The following is a 14,418-nucleotide window of genomic DNA, read 5'->3' as shown; positions in this document are numbered from 1 at the left end:
TTAGACCACACTGCCACCTGCTGTTCACCAACAAATAGTGCACAATAAACTGCACTTCTATCATAAATGCTTAGTTGACTGCAGGGGGAAATGCATGTAGTGCATTGAAGTATGGCTTTTTAGAAAATATTCCGCTTACCTACCATGAGCCAATCCAGCAATGACATCAGAAGTGGAGGGTGAACATAGAAAAAGAAAGAAAAAAACAATTACATCAGTAGTTTAACAAGGGTTATGCTTTCACTGTAGCACAAATTACCGTTTTCACACCCAAATCCTCTTTGAAATTGGCGACAGCTAGAACGCAAATACACTATAACATTTTTTTATTATCTACACAGAAAGCCTCATTCCTCATGAAAAAACAAACAAACTAGGACTTCACTAGGACTGCCTTTAATAATCAGTGGCACAGATGGAGCATTCCGAATCAGTATTCCGAATCTCTGCAGCCCTTACGTCAGAATGATTGAAGACAGATAGGGATGGAAATCAACAGGGGAGAGCGGGATAAACAAAAGGCCAGGGCGGCTGTGCATGCTGATGGGAGACTGATGCAGTAAAATGTGTGCTTTTCTGGGTGCGGATGTAGACCACTTAAACACCCCAGGAGACTCCATAAGGAGTTTAATTAGCAAACTAAAACCACAAGGTGTTTGACAAACATTAATATAAATGGAACAGGAGCCAGGGAAAGTGTGACAAGTGTGAAAGAAGGTGCTTTTAGTCCCTCATAAACACCACAATAAATTAATCAAATTAATCAGTTGATGAAAATTAATGACATGTAAAATCATGACTGAACACAAACTCATACTATACACAGCCTATTTTTCCAAAACTTTTGTCTAAATCAGAGTTATGTGGTACACCTAACAAGCAGAAACATGCAAGAAAAAGGAAAAGATGATATATGGTAGAGAGGACCCCTGCAGATCCTAATGATTGTGCATCGAAGTCAGCAAGTCTCTTAAAATCACATATTTTATCAATAGATAATTTGTGACGTTAAGGTTGTAACATGCAATTAGGTGAAACTCTCAAAAAAGAAAATATTAATTAATAAATAGATAGTAAAATGTTTCACCTAAAAAAAAAAAAAATTAAAACAGACATCTATTCAAACTGTACAGGAAAATTGTTATTGCACTATCAAATCACAGTTTATACAGTGATTTAATGGTAACTTTTCTTGAAAATTTGTATGAAACCAACATTAATAATAGAAAGAACCCATTTCTAAGAACTTGATAAGTGTGTTTTAAACCAAATATTTCCTTTTTTTATCTGTCATTGAACCATATAAGTAATAAAGAAAACTGCAGAACTGCAAGGAAAAAAAAAGGAAAAAAAAGTACAGAACAAATATCACAAGGTCTACAAACAACAAGCAAGCACAAAGTGAAAGGGACACCAATGAAGCTGATCTTTTCACTGAATTAATGTCCTCCAAGAGAGACAGGAGGCTGAGACAGCAGTGATCTGGCCTGAAGTCACTTCTGCCACCCTGGAGAAGACATACTGTGCTCCTGATATCATTCCAAGCACTGAGAACGGCCAAAGCCTGCAGATTCCACACTCCTGATCTCTGACCAGTGAACACACAAGCGTTCCTCTCTGATCTTAGAAGTCTGGAATATTAAAGATGGTGGAAACTAGACTGAAACAAGCCCAAGTGTCTTCTAACAATGAAATCTCTAAATACATCTAATACATACTTTTGTGATACACATACTGGTTTACTTCATTAGAGAAGCTTTTAAAAAATCCTTTAGGGTTGACCAATGTTGCCATTAGCATGCTTTCATACTAAACCCAGTTGTGCTTATTAACGGAGCCCCGAAGCTCAAGCATTAAGATTCATCTGTGTTACGATATCATACACTTTCAAATCCATCTTCCATCGAACACTATGCTCTTTGAGGATAGGGACGGTGAGTAGAGAGTAATGTGGGCCTAAAGAGACCGTCTGAGATGAAGATCAGGAACCAGGGACTGACTATAAGACTAAACACAGAATCAAAAGACCTGCTAGATTCTCAAAGTCATCCCACATGATTGATCTTCAGAGACCGGCCCAAGAGAGTCTCTTAACAACCAATCATCCAAATACCATAGCAAGAAAATGCAAATGCACAAACTTTCCACTTTATGCTCATCTGCAAAGGCAACCGCAATTCAAATATTTTTTTTTTGTCTAAGGACACTGTGTTCTTATTTGCTCAGCACTGCACAAATCATTTGAGACCAGATACTTTCAGAAGTTCTCAGGAAATTTACATCTGCACTCTGTAAAGACCAAACTTTGTACAAGGGAAGTGAAATGATGGAGAATGGTGCTTAATTTGGTATAAAGAGTTACTGAGACAACGGCACACTGATCTTTTATAATAGTAAAAGATATCTTTCATAATAGCCTTGACAATATAGCTAAAACAATATCATCAATATTTATCAACCTTCTCTCATTTCAACCAAATAGACATTGTTGCTTTGAAAAGTTGATTAACTTTGAATGCAACCTTTTACATATTCTACCTTTTTTTCTTCTTATTTTAACAGATCGAAACTGACACAATCTTTCCAACTTTAGCGGCTTTTTTTGTTAGACATTAAAATTCTTATCACTACCTGCAAGCTGCAAGACAAGAAGGGAACAGCAAAGCTAGCCTTTGCAATTTGAAGAAAGTTGCTGTTGGCAGTCAGTTTGAGCATAAATGCGGGTCTTTGCCCAATTTTTCATCTATTTTCATCAACTATTTTCATCAAGTCAGCTGCCTGGAATTACTGACCCATATAGGTGGCTAATAACATCCAATGATCAGGTCTGAATGGGGAGAATCATTTAAGCCAGGGGTCCTATAAATTAACAATTAGGTAGAGAATGCCCCGAAATGAAAGTTCTGGGCCAAAACCGAAAATTCAGGATGCAAAAAATTATTTATTATTTTAAATTAGCTTTTTTTGTATAATTGTTAACTATGAGACATTAATGAAATTCAATCATTTTAATGATACTGAATAAGATAAAAAGTCAACAATAACCTTATTGAAAGGTACTAAAATTGGACAGAAAATATATAAATATTAAATATCAATATATTATTCTTTATTCAGTTCTATGCAACAATCACATGTAACAGATTTATTTTTTGGACAATCTTTTCCGATGAGCATGAGCAACTGAACTCCACATGTGAATAGAACAATATTGAGCAGAGTGTCATACGACGCAGAATTTTGGCTCACATTTTATCTTTCAGCCAAAAAAAACGAAAATGCCATTTCTGGCCATTCATTTTCGGTGTCAAACTCATATTACATGCTAACTAGCACTGGATGTCTTAATGTACCCTAGTACACAAAAACTGAAAAACAGGTAATTTTTTTAGCTGCTTAATGCATATAGGGAGATGTTACATAAAGATGAAACATAACCTCACCTAATAAGTGAATCACCTAGTAGGCTGTGTGAAATCTTTCTACAGTCTTATTAACATATTAAAAGCATGGATCACTTGACACGCATGTAATCTGCAGACTGAGCAGGTCTGGGCACCTAATGTCAAGTCAGCAGTAAAAGGGTTCTCGAAATGTGCTGGATGAGCGAGTCATGAATATTTAACTCGACGTGGTTATACAACACAACAACTTGAACTTTTATATTCAGTGAGGCCATCAAACCTGACTTAGAAAAAGTTAACTCAAATAACTAAACATTGTGTAGCACAAATTAATAGGCCTACTTGATATCAATTATTCATTTTGTTCAACATTATTAACCTAAAATGTTTTTGCCAAAACAATGTCTAATGAGATTCAAGTGATCGACAATGGATACAAATTATTAAAGTATTTGCGAGTAGAACATCTTTCAAAAATTAAGGCAACAATTTATGTGCATGAGAGTGGCATTTCTACCATAGGAAAATCACTTAATTGTGGTAAATCTAATCCTAGATTAATTTAACAAACAACAGGAAATGCTGATATATTCAAATCTCCAGAAACAATGAAAACAGGAATCCCGGAAGCTAGAGTACAGTAAACTAGAGTATAAAACCTGATAAGCAACACTTTCCTTTCGCATGTAAATGCATTGCAATGGCCATGAACACATAAGGCTGTTAAACAGGCTGGTAAACAGTAGATAAATAAGTGTTAGGAATTATATAGAATTGTGACTTATAAAGGTTTACGAGACCACACAAACAAACTGTTTATAAAATTGCAGACCTTGAAATTAAAAGAGTTGGTCAAATTTAAAATACTACAAATTATGTGGAGATTGAAAAATTATTTGGTGCCAATACATATTCAAAACAAATTCATGCTAATCACAGACCGTAACAAGAGAAGAAAAGTAATTTTTGTGTACCATATTCACGCACCTCACAAAAACAAAAAGGGTTTCTTGTAATTGGGATCAATTTATGGAACTCTTTGGACATTGTGCAAAAAACATGTAACACAATTGTTCAATTCAATAAAATGTATAAGAAAAATGTTCTTAGAAAATACGAAGGCAGTGAAGCATAAGAACCAATGTTTGAAATTGTTAATTATTTAGATGTGAAGAAATATTGTACTTCGATTAAGAAAAAAAAGAAAAGAAAAAAAAAAACGACGAGCCATCTGTTTTGTGTCAGCTAGGATTATTGAAAAAAGGGGGCATGAAATTATAAGACTAGGTCTTCCTCATGCTCCTATTCAGCATTGAATGTTATTATTTGTGTTGTTGATGTGATAAATATTGTGTCTGTAATAACATCTTGACTGAATAAAGAACTTGAACTTATTGCAGAAAAACAAAAACTTCTAGAAGGAAGGACACTGTGCTAGATGTTGCTTAAGCACCTCTTAAGACCAAGGCACTTGACTAAAATGATTGGTTGTGATCGGCTCAAAATGGAGAGAAGACTGTGCAATGCTCAAGTCAAGTTGATGGTAATGCTAGGAACCTAATAATAACCAGGCATGTCAATGGGTTACATTCATGCACATACCGCCAAACCGTCTATTCAGCATCTCAACTCAGTGAGATCCCATTAATGAAATCAAATTAATTGGGATCAGAATCAAGTAGGACAAGGACTAAGCCAAAATGTTTAATTATTCCCTACATGCCTGTATTTGGACCAAGATCAATTTCAAAATTAGTTCCTAAAGAATCATAATACATTATTGTACAGCATTCTTTGACACTCTGAATTATTATACCTATAAGCTATAAACCTTCATCCATCAGGTAGGGGTGCATGTTTTATTGGATGTGCAGGCTAATATGCAGGTTTTATAAATAGGGGTAGAGAATGTCTGCGCTCCATCACCCACATGATACACGGTCTTGATCAAACTGGGAATCCGAGTCAAGTTTCCTGAGCTGGGCAACGAACAACATGGATCCTGCAACCTCAATTCTACTGAATGCAGTCATGATAGATAAGTTCATCAGACCAGTATAAACTCTGAAATTCAAGAAAATACTTAAAATAATATAACAAACGAAGATGAAAATAACACTGACATTGTTAATAATAAGCATTGCAGACATAACATAAGGAGCCTCAACTTTAAGACAAAGAGAACCAGTGAAAGAAGGATTTTAAATGATCCATTTTCCTATCACAAGCTAAAAGGGGCTATGAAGGGCTACATATAAACAGATCAAGGGCCAAGCATGTCGAAGGACCTCTTATCCCTCTATTGTCTGTACATATGGAGGATTGTGTGCAACAAAGTGCATGCATTGTTTGCCAGTTCAAGAAAATGCTGAGACGAAATCGGCCCATATCATATGATAATGGATGAACTCAGTGGTTATAACACACTGACAACAACAGTGTTCGGAGCAAGATTTGGAGACAAAATCATGGGACTGAAATAGAGAACCCAATCAGGGGTCAGTTTGAAAGGATATCCTCAATCCAACTATGCAGCTAGCTACACGTGCGCAGTCTTCAGTGAGGCACGTAGTATGCAATGCCTCCCAGAATCTCTGACCCAGTGTCTGCTATAAATCAGTCTCTGCTTTTTCAGTAAATTCAGAGAGCTTGCCTCTCTCTCTCTCACACACAATCAATCTAGAGGGCAATCTATGCTGGACCACACAAGCAGTGGCATACCTTATGCCCAAATTAAACGAACCATGTAGACAGCTGCGTCAGTTACACCATGGCCAAATGACTGCTTCTGGACCGCAGACAAGCCAAGTAGCCATGGGTAGGGAGGATAGGCTGATGGAGAAGGGTTGAGGGGGTGAAAGGTGAGAAATAGTGATGAAGCAGTGTATCCCCTAGGTTTACCGCTTTTTTTTTTTCGGGGGGGAGGGTTGGTTCATTTGTTTCTTTTAATGGTTGGTTTATTGTTTGGTTAATTTGTTTCTTGTAATGGCTACAGTGAGTATATTATAAATACTGCATTTTATAAATTATTTAAAATAAAATAATAAAAAAAATATAAAAAAATAAAATAATTATATATATATATATGTGTGTGTATAGATAAAAAAATTGAATTATTAAAGCATTAACACAAACCACTGTTTGTGTTATAACATAAAAGCAAGCAGATACTGCGTGCATGGTTTGGCATGACTGTGCGCAAAGTGCGCTCCCTTAATAATTCCTAAAAAGCTGACATCAGTTCATCGCAATCTCACATCGCTGTTATTATCAATGAAGCTGACTGCACAATGAATCTTTCATAATATACACACTCATAATATACACACAATATACACACACATATGTCTGTGATTGGCTACATCGCTCAACGCTGCAAATATGTTATAAAATGAAACTCTGGCCTGTAAATCGTTTCTATTTTGTTTTAGTTGTTCTTGTTGCTTTTCTGCAACAGATGAATAAAAATGTATTCGTTTTTATATGTTTTATTCATAGATATTTCTAGTTTGCTGGAGTCCCGCGAATAGTTTTATTCTCCCGCAACGCGCACACACACAGAGTGAGTGCATTACCGCCCGCACTCGCACAAGTGTGTGTTGATGTGTGAGTGTGCGTACTCATTGGGATAATTGTAAACGCGCAAACACATACAGAAAAGACATGCCATCGTGGAAATAAGATAAATAACATATTACTTAAGGGCTATTTAGTTTGTTTAATAAAATAACAAATTTAATCTGGCGCTATAAAGAAATAAAAGGACCGGGGCGAGCCGTTAGGAGGGCGGGGCGCCCCCCTTATATAATGGTAGTGGAAACACAGGCAGAGTGTTCAGCCAGAAACTGACATCATTTAATTACCCACATGTCACTCCAAACCCGTATGACTGACTATCTTCTGTGGGACATAAAATATATTTTGAAAAAAGCCTTTTTTTTTTGTCAATACAATGGAAGCCAATGGTAACCAAAACTGTTCAGTTAACCTTTTTCAAATTATCTTCTGCAGATAAAAGTAAGTTCGAAAAGTTTCGAACAACATGAGCTTAAGTAAATGTTGACAGAATTTCATTTTTGAGTAAATTATTCCTTTAACAACAAAAGTGTATGTCTGTGCTGTCGAGAACATCACAGCAATGGGTTTAAACAAAGAAACAAAAAAATCAGTGTAGTTGAGGTTGGGTCAGGTCAGGCTATCCACAGAGGAAAGTTGTTCCAGGGTAACTGTTACTTGACCTGCCATTCTAAAGTAATCAACAACCACCTCTCAAGATATCCAGATAACCAGACTCAGATTACAAGCTGTTAACAGCAACATAGTGTTGTTAAAGCATATTCAGCACAAACATTCATTATTGAAATGGTCCCGGATATTAAAACGCACGAGTGTTTTAAACTGAGCAGCCCCATCTTCAGTTACGGCTCCTAGCTCTCGGCAGATGCTGGGAGCTTGTGGAACATTCCAGGGCCGAGAGAAAGCCTCTCACCCGCACTGCCAGCTCTGCAAGAAGTGTCAGCACCTCTTGGCAGCCTTGCAGCAGGTGGGAGGTCTTCAGACACATGGGAAAAGTCGCTGTCTGAGATCAGCAGGTTTTCAAATTGATGGAGCTTTGGGTACTGAGGGTGGCACAAAATTGTCAAAGGGCAACTTGAGAAACAATTTCAGCATTTCTCTGCCAGCTGGGCTTGCACCGATCAGTGTACGCCACTTACCTTCAGCTTCAGTAGTAGTTCAGCTTCTGTGTGTTGTCATGACTTGACAATAGTGTGGGCATCAACATTTTTTCTACACAAAGCTACACAAATAAAATCCCTTACATCCCTTAAAGGTGCTCTAAGCGATGTCACGTGTTTTTTATGCCAAAACATTTTTTTGTCACATACAGCAAACATCTCCTCACTATCCACTAGCTACCTGTCCCCTGAACACTCTGTAAAAAAATGCGGTCTCTGCAGACACCCCAGGCTCCACAAACAGCAACAAAAACAAACTGGGCTAACCCGCGCCATGAAACAAACTGTTGCAGCTAATAACCAACAAGAAGGATTTGGGGTTTGGGGGAGGTTAGTGCGCAGATGAGGAGGGGGGAGGGTCTAGCTAGCCTCCGTTTTGTTTGACAATACTATGAACGTCAACAAGAAGTGACGTCACCCAACATCGCTTAGAGCACCTTTAATGTTTGTTGGTGGGAGTCCAGTCTTCCCATATGGAGAATGCCACAATACTGTTTGCCCAACACTTTCTGTTTGTATGTCCAGCGCTGGAATGGGCCTGCTCAGAATAGCTTTGGGCAGATGCCTTCGCCTAGTGTTATTTGGAGCTCAAGGGCAATGCAATCCCATCATCTTCCTCCCATAGGAGCTGGGACGGAAGGGCGGGAGGACACATCAGCTGACTAGATACTCAAACAGCGCCCATACACAACGAGGTGAAGAAAGGTCATCTAGGTACAGTAAAACAATTTCCACTTGAGATAATGCCAAGTTAGAATGGCAAGAGTTTCAATAAATGTAAAAACTACGTTTGCTCTTCTACGGTTGAGCCTCGGGTTGATTTTCTATGTCCACAGCACAATGGCAGTTTACTTAGAGGCTGGGGTAATAAATGTGTGTCCCTGAAATCTTTCTCTCTTCTAAAATAGAGTTGTAGAATCTGATTCCTTTTAGGAAATCAGTTTGTTCAGACAGGTCAAGAAATAAAAGGGATGTTTTGATTCACTTGAATGACTGCAACAATCTGCATCTTTAAGGTAAATATGTAATTCCATTATAAATTAATACCCCCAGAAATTCCCACCAAATGTTTTAGTAAACTGTTTGGTGCACCTGGAAAAAGATCAGCAAGTCACAATATATAGTGCTATGCACTGAAACCAAACCAGATATTTTTCAAAGTTAGTAATTAGGAGCATCAAATGTCAGGATCCATTTTATTGATGCATCTTTGAAAAAAGGAAGGTTGTGGGGGTTTTGGATCTTCCAAAGGAGACACATCTGGCTCTTGATCCAACAGGATTCATGAGACCAGTGTGATCAACACATTGCCCTTCAACTTACACATACATGAAGACAAGCATCATCTTGTCTCCATTTAAAAATAAGCCCCTGAACTAACCACAGCGCACAGAAACACAAACACTTCAAAACAAATCCAAGTGCACTGACAACCCTCAAAGTCTGAGCTTAAAAAAAAGCCTGAACTGAACAGCATGTAGCATTTACCACACTTAAATCTGTTTGTATGTGCTGCTGGGCTCTTGTGTGTGAGATCGTTAGCACATGGCTCACTTTAAAAACACACAGAAATTCTTGCACAATCAGAACATAAAGGAGACTGCTTAAAGAGACTTCAAAAGCACAGAGTTCTGGTAATCCAATGTAGACAAGATCCATATTTTGAAAGTGTAATCTTAAAAAAAAGTTGCAATTAAAACAATTGTTTCATGCTGTCACTGAAAAAAGGAGTAAAATGCCAGAGCACTATGACTCCATAGTAAGAAAATTCTCATTGAAAGATTAAGAGAAAAGTTGTGTTATTTGCTTTTGTCCACTGTTTTTCGGATTCTTTATTACCAACACCAGCTTTAAGAAACCCCAGTGACTTAGGGAAGTAAAAGGGACAGTTGATCCAAAAATGTAAGTCATTACTTACCCATGTCATTCCAAAATTATATGCTGCTATATGTTCAGTGGAACACATAAAATGGTAATTTTAATTCTCACTGAAATTTTTTGATTTGAGGCAACTTTCAAATCAGTTGATGATACATCACATCAAATTCTCACCATTTTTCATGTTTCATGAACAAATGTCTTTGTCAAAGTTGATGCCATATTTGATCTGGGAGCTGTGGAGAACGTTTATTTGAACAAACTGTAAATTTATGGTCATTTCTTCACACCTCTTTTGGCTTCAGAAGACTTTGGAAAACTTAGAGGAGTCATATGGAGCTTGAGGGACAAAGAAATGTTGAAAAAAGTAGCATGAAGGATCTTAAATTCTTCTTTTGTATTCCTCTCTAAAAATGTATTTGGAATGACAAGAGGGTCAATATATGAACATTTTCACTTTTGGGTGAACTATCCCTTTAAGGAAACTTGCATAGTGAGACTTACAGGCCAAAGGTAAGAGCTCAAGTAGCAAATGGCTCTTGATGGTGACCACGCCGGCAGTGACATAACATTGATGGGCAGGACCGGATCACTTTACCCAAATGGTAAAGCAGATCCGGAACAGAAAAGCAATACGCACCCAAGTGCTCTGGCATGAAAACTCAAATTCATTTCCTGTGGGTCCTTTCAGAAACAGCTACACCAGGCCTGGGAAAAATAGATGGTTTTGTCTCCTCAGCATTTCTTCATTGGAAACTCAGTTGCCATCCATTTATAAGAGGGTCTCTGAGATGGCATAAGAAAAAAGTTAAACTTTGTATGTGTACGTGTGCGTGCGTGCGTGGTAAACTAAGTCCATACAAGGACTTACAGAATATCTGGATATGAACAAACATATTTTCAACCTAAGTTTGATTCCTGTAGGACATTTTTGTTATTTTCTTTTTCTACGATAATAAAAACTGCTGCTTCTTTATGCTCAGTGGACTCGTTTTTCAGCGAAGTTTCAGGGATCTTATATTGGCCTATGTGGACCATAAGATATTCAAGCAATTTCATTCACTTGGGCCAGCTGGTGGATCTCAAGTCTCTTCTGCAAGGTGGTGTCTAAACCAGTTGCTCAATTGGTTAGGCATGGGGATGCCTGTTTGGTGTTGAGGTTTAGAGATCTATTTTTGCTCTTTTCTCTTCCTCCTCCTCTCGATTTAAGAGACTCTGCAGTCTCAGTGGAGGCCTGATTTTACAAGGAAAGAAGAAAGTGAAGGGAGAGCATTAATTCTGAACACCGCTCCTCAAGAACAAAGACCAGCCTCAAGAGGAATGTTTCCAGAAGTTAATCTTCTGGAAGGTACATGTGCATATTAGTGATAAAGACCATTTTATTTGGCTTTCTCCCTGCGCTATCATTTGGTTCCCGCTACATCCCCAATCTCTTGAGAACATGGGTGGTGGGTGAGAAACTAAGCACTGAACAATGATATGTGGCAAATACTGCAAGGTTTCAATATTAATGACTTGGGTAAGACATTTTCTGTTTTTGCACACTGGTAGTCTTTTGAATGAATAGATTAGCATGGGTAATTTATATACAACTAGATTCATTATTCTCTATTCCAGGGGTTTAAAAAAAATGATAAGAGACCTCCAAATATAATGATTCCCTTTCAAGGGAACCTCTTCCTAAAACATTTAAAGTGACTATACACACTATAGTTCAAAGGTTTAGTGTCGTTAAGATATTGCAAAATGTGTGTGTTTTTTTTAATAGTCTGTTATGCTCACCAAGGCTGCATTTCTTTGATCAAATCCAATCCAAATCCAATAAAACACTAATAATTTAAAGTAATTTAATATTTTAATATTTATTTTAAAATATATATATATTTTTTTTTATGTCAAAGATCAATCACTACTTCAGTCTTCTGTGTCACTTGATCCTGTAGAAATCATTCTAATATGCTGATTTGGTCACCCAGAAACATTTCTTATTATCCATGTTGAAAAAAGTTGTTCTGCTTCATATTTTTGTGGAAATGATGAATAGAAAGTTCAAAAGAACATTTTATTAAATTAGAGAAAAAAAACGTACTGACCCCCAAATTTTGAACGGTAGTGTGTTTTCAGACACTTTCTCCACATATCCATCATTCCCACAACTAATGGCTTTCCTTCACATAACTTCATTACTCAGACAAATTGCAGATAATGTGTTCTTAAGACTGAGAGCATCTGTAATAACAGCAATAACTTGAAGCTAAATGCAAAAGCCCGTGACATTAGATACCCAAGACTACAATAGAGGCTGCCATATATGGAAGTGTCTATAAAAAGAAGTTTCTCAAAGTATGATTTAGTGATGAAGAAAATTAATTTCCTCATTATCTTCAGCCCATCCACTTGAAGACACAAACATGATTGTTCGTTGTACCCCAATGCCCTTATTCCCCATCAAGTTTTTAACGAAATGGCTGATACCGGAAGGTCATGAGTCAAACTTTAAACCAGTTGGCGAGGTGTAACATTGCAATGAGTTCTCCATGATCAGAGATGTCATGTATAGAGTCTTTCCGGCCGCTCCCGCTTTGACTATGCAGCACACGTGTCGCTGTATTATGGGATTGGTGGGACGGTTCCATAGACCAGTGAGCAGCTGTTTTCCAAGCCAATCAATACATTTTCTCTGGATCTGGGCAGGGTTAAAAATAGGAACTCCCAGGCAAGTCTTTTTAAGGTCACCGGATGGGATCTTACTGGCGACTAAAGAAATCATGAGAAATAAGCCTCGCAAACATAAAATGGACACCATATTCTTTTGAACATATGCAGCAAAAAAACTGATATTCAGATAAACGAGAATAAAGTTTATTTTTATATCCACTTATCTATATGGTCCTATTATATCCACCTATATGGTCAAGAAGAATTTCCAAATGCTTTTTATACTAAAGCACACCCTTTTGTCAATGTCCCTTAGCGACTTCGCTGAATAATACATGTACCTTCTAAAAAAGCAGCACTAAAATGACATCAATGTAGCAGTATGACATGCTCAAACCAGCGCTGCTATATTGAGTCTTCTGACTGTGCCCAAGCAATTACTGCTATTGTTGGTTTAAGAACGACAGGGAGGCTGAAGGTTGAACAATGACTCACTATCCCAGCAGTTGCAGATGCATTTTAAACAGCACCAGAGAGCACTGATTCTATTCAAAGTCCAAAAGTACAATAAATACTATGACTGAAATTTCCTGGGGTACAGTTACAAAATCTTATACATAAACCGAAGGAGTTAAGTAAATATATATATTTATTTTAGTAAAAAAGGGGTATAACTGGTATTATTCAAGATCTAAATGTTTAACGTAATAAAAAAGTATAGTTTTAAAATCACCATAATTAAAACGCCCAGTACAGACTTGGGTCACCTCACATCTTTGATAACAAATACACATTTCTGACCAAGAACGCATCTGCTCATTTACACATGCAAGTAAACATCCTGACAAGACAATTGTAGTAAAGTGAACTATTAATTCCTGACCAAAGCAAATGGCATTAAAATAGGCATGCTTTAGGGCATAGTCATGTGTAGACTCCTGGGACTCACCCGTCTGCGACAGAAGGGCAGACTTTGAGCTATGATGTTGATGCTGAAGATCTTGAGGATTTTCTGTGGGGGTATAGGCTCCTTGGTGACCTCCTTGGGGTCAGCCAGATCCAGTGCCTGGCTCTCCAGGGGAGCCTTCTCCTTGCCCGAGGACTTGGTCATCTTTCTCCTCGGGCTGGATGACGAGAAACGGGGAATGGGGCAATGCCGCAGCATTGCCAACCCAGGGCTAGTAGGTCATATCCCAGAGGAGGCAAATTTGTGGGATTCTGTTCACTGGCTGAATCGCTGAATTTCCCTAGAACTCACTAAAATGTTTTTGAGTTTTAAGAGACACAACAGCTCTAAGTGTCCACACCAAGTTCGCTGCACAGGATAGTGGCCCCTTTTAAAATATCAGAGGGTCTGATGTCATCGAGTCTATTGGGCCTAGGAGCAGCTGTCCTGTACTGGCCTGCCCCCACCCAGGCACACATAGGAATCTGGCTTAGCCCATCATGGAGCAATATACCCTCTGAGATTCACATCAGAAGAAGACATTACTTCACATCTCCACCTTTACAGTAAAACACTAAGTTTGATTTGGTGACCACTTCCACTTGAGTACGGACCAAAGGAACATTATGGGCTAACTGTCTACCAACATTGTGAAATATTACATTATGAACAGACAGAATTACTAAGTTTAAATCAGAATGCATGCCTAATAAAAGTAGAATGAGCATATAGCCAAAGACTTTTTAACGGTCTAATAGTCCCCATTTTAGAATGGCCATTACTAGACTGAGCATGT

At 37.8% G+C, this 14,418-nt stretch overlaps 1 protein-coding gene across 4 annotated transcripts in view; it reads right to left on the bottom strand.

Annotated features, from left to right (window-relative positions):
• Positions 1–14,418, bottom strand: part of fbxw7 (F-box and WD repeat domain containing 7) — a 173,335-nt gene that overhangs the window by 61,702 nt on the left and 97,215 nt on the right. The window contains exon 1 of one of the 4 annotated variants that reach the window (XM_077232411.1): positions 13,626–14,076. The exons of the other annotated variants lie outside the window; for them this stretch is intronic. Within the exon in view, the coding sequence (XP_077088526.1) occupies positions 13,626–13,841 (216 nt within the window). The 5' untranslated portion in view covers positions 13,842–14,076. Of the gene's footprint in view, positions 1–13,625; positions 14,077–14,418 lie in introns of those variants that run through there. 4 annotated transcript variants of the gene reach the window in all.

This window comes from Siphateles boraxobius, unplaced genomic scaffold, assembly GCF_051911475.1.
Source record: "Siphateles boraxobius isolate OS27281-9 unplaced genomic scaffold, OSU_SipBor_1 17, whole genome shotgun sequence".
In the NCBI taxonomy this organism is placed as follows: Eukaryota; Metazoa; Chordata; class Actinopteri; order Cypriniformes; family Leuciscidae; genus Siphateles; species Siphateles boraxobius.
Note: the sequence above shows the minus strand (reverse complement) of the source record. Positions and strands in the feature narration are given on the sequence as shown.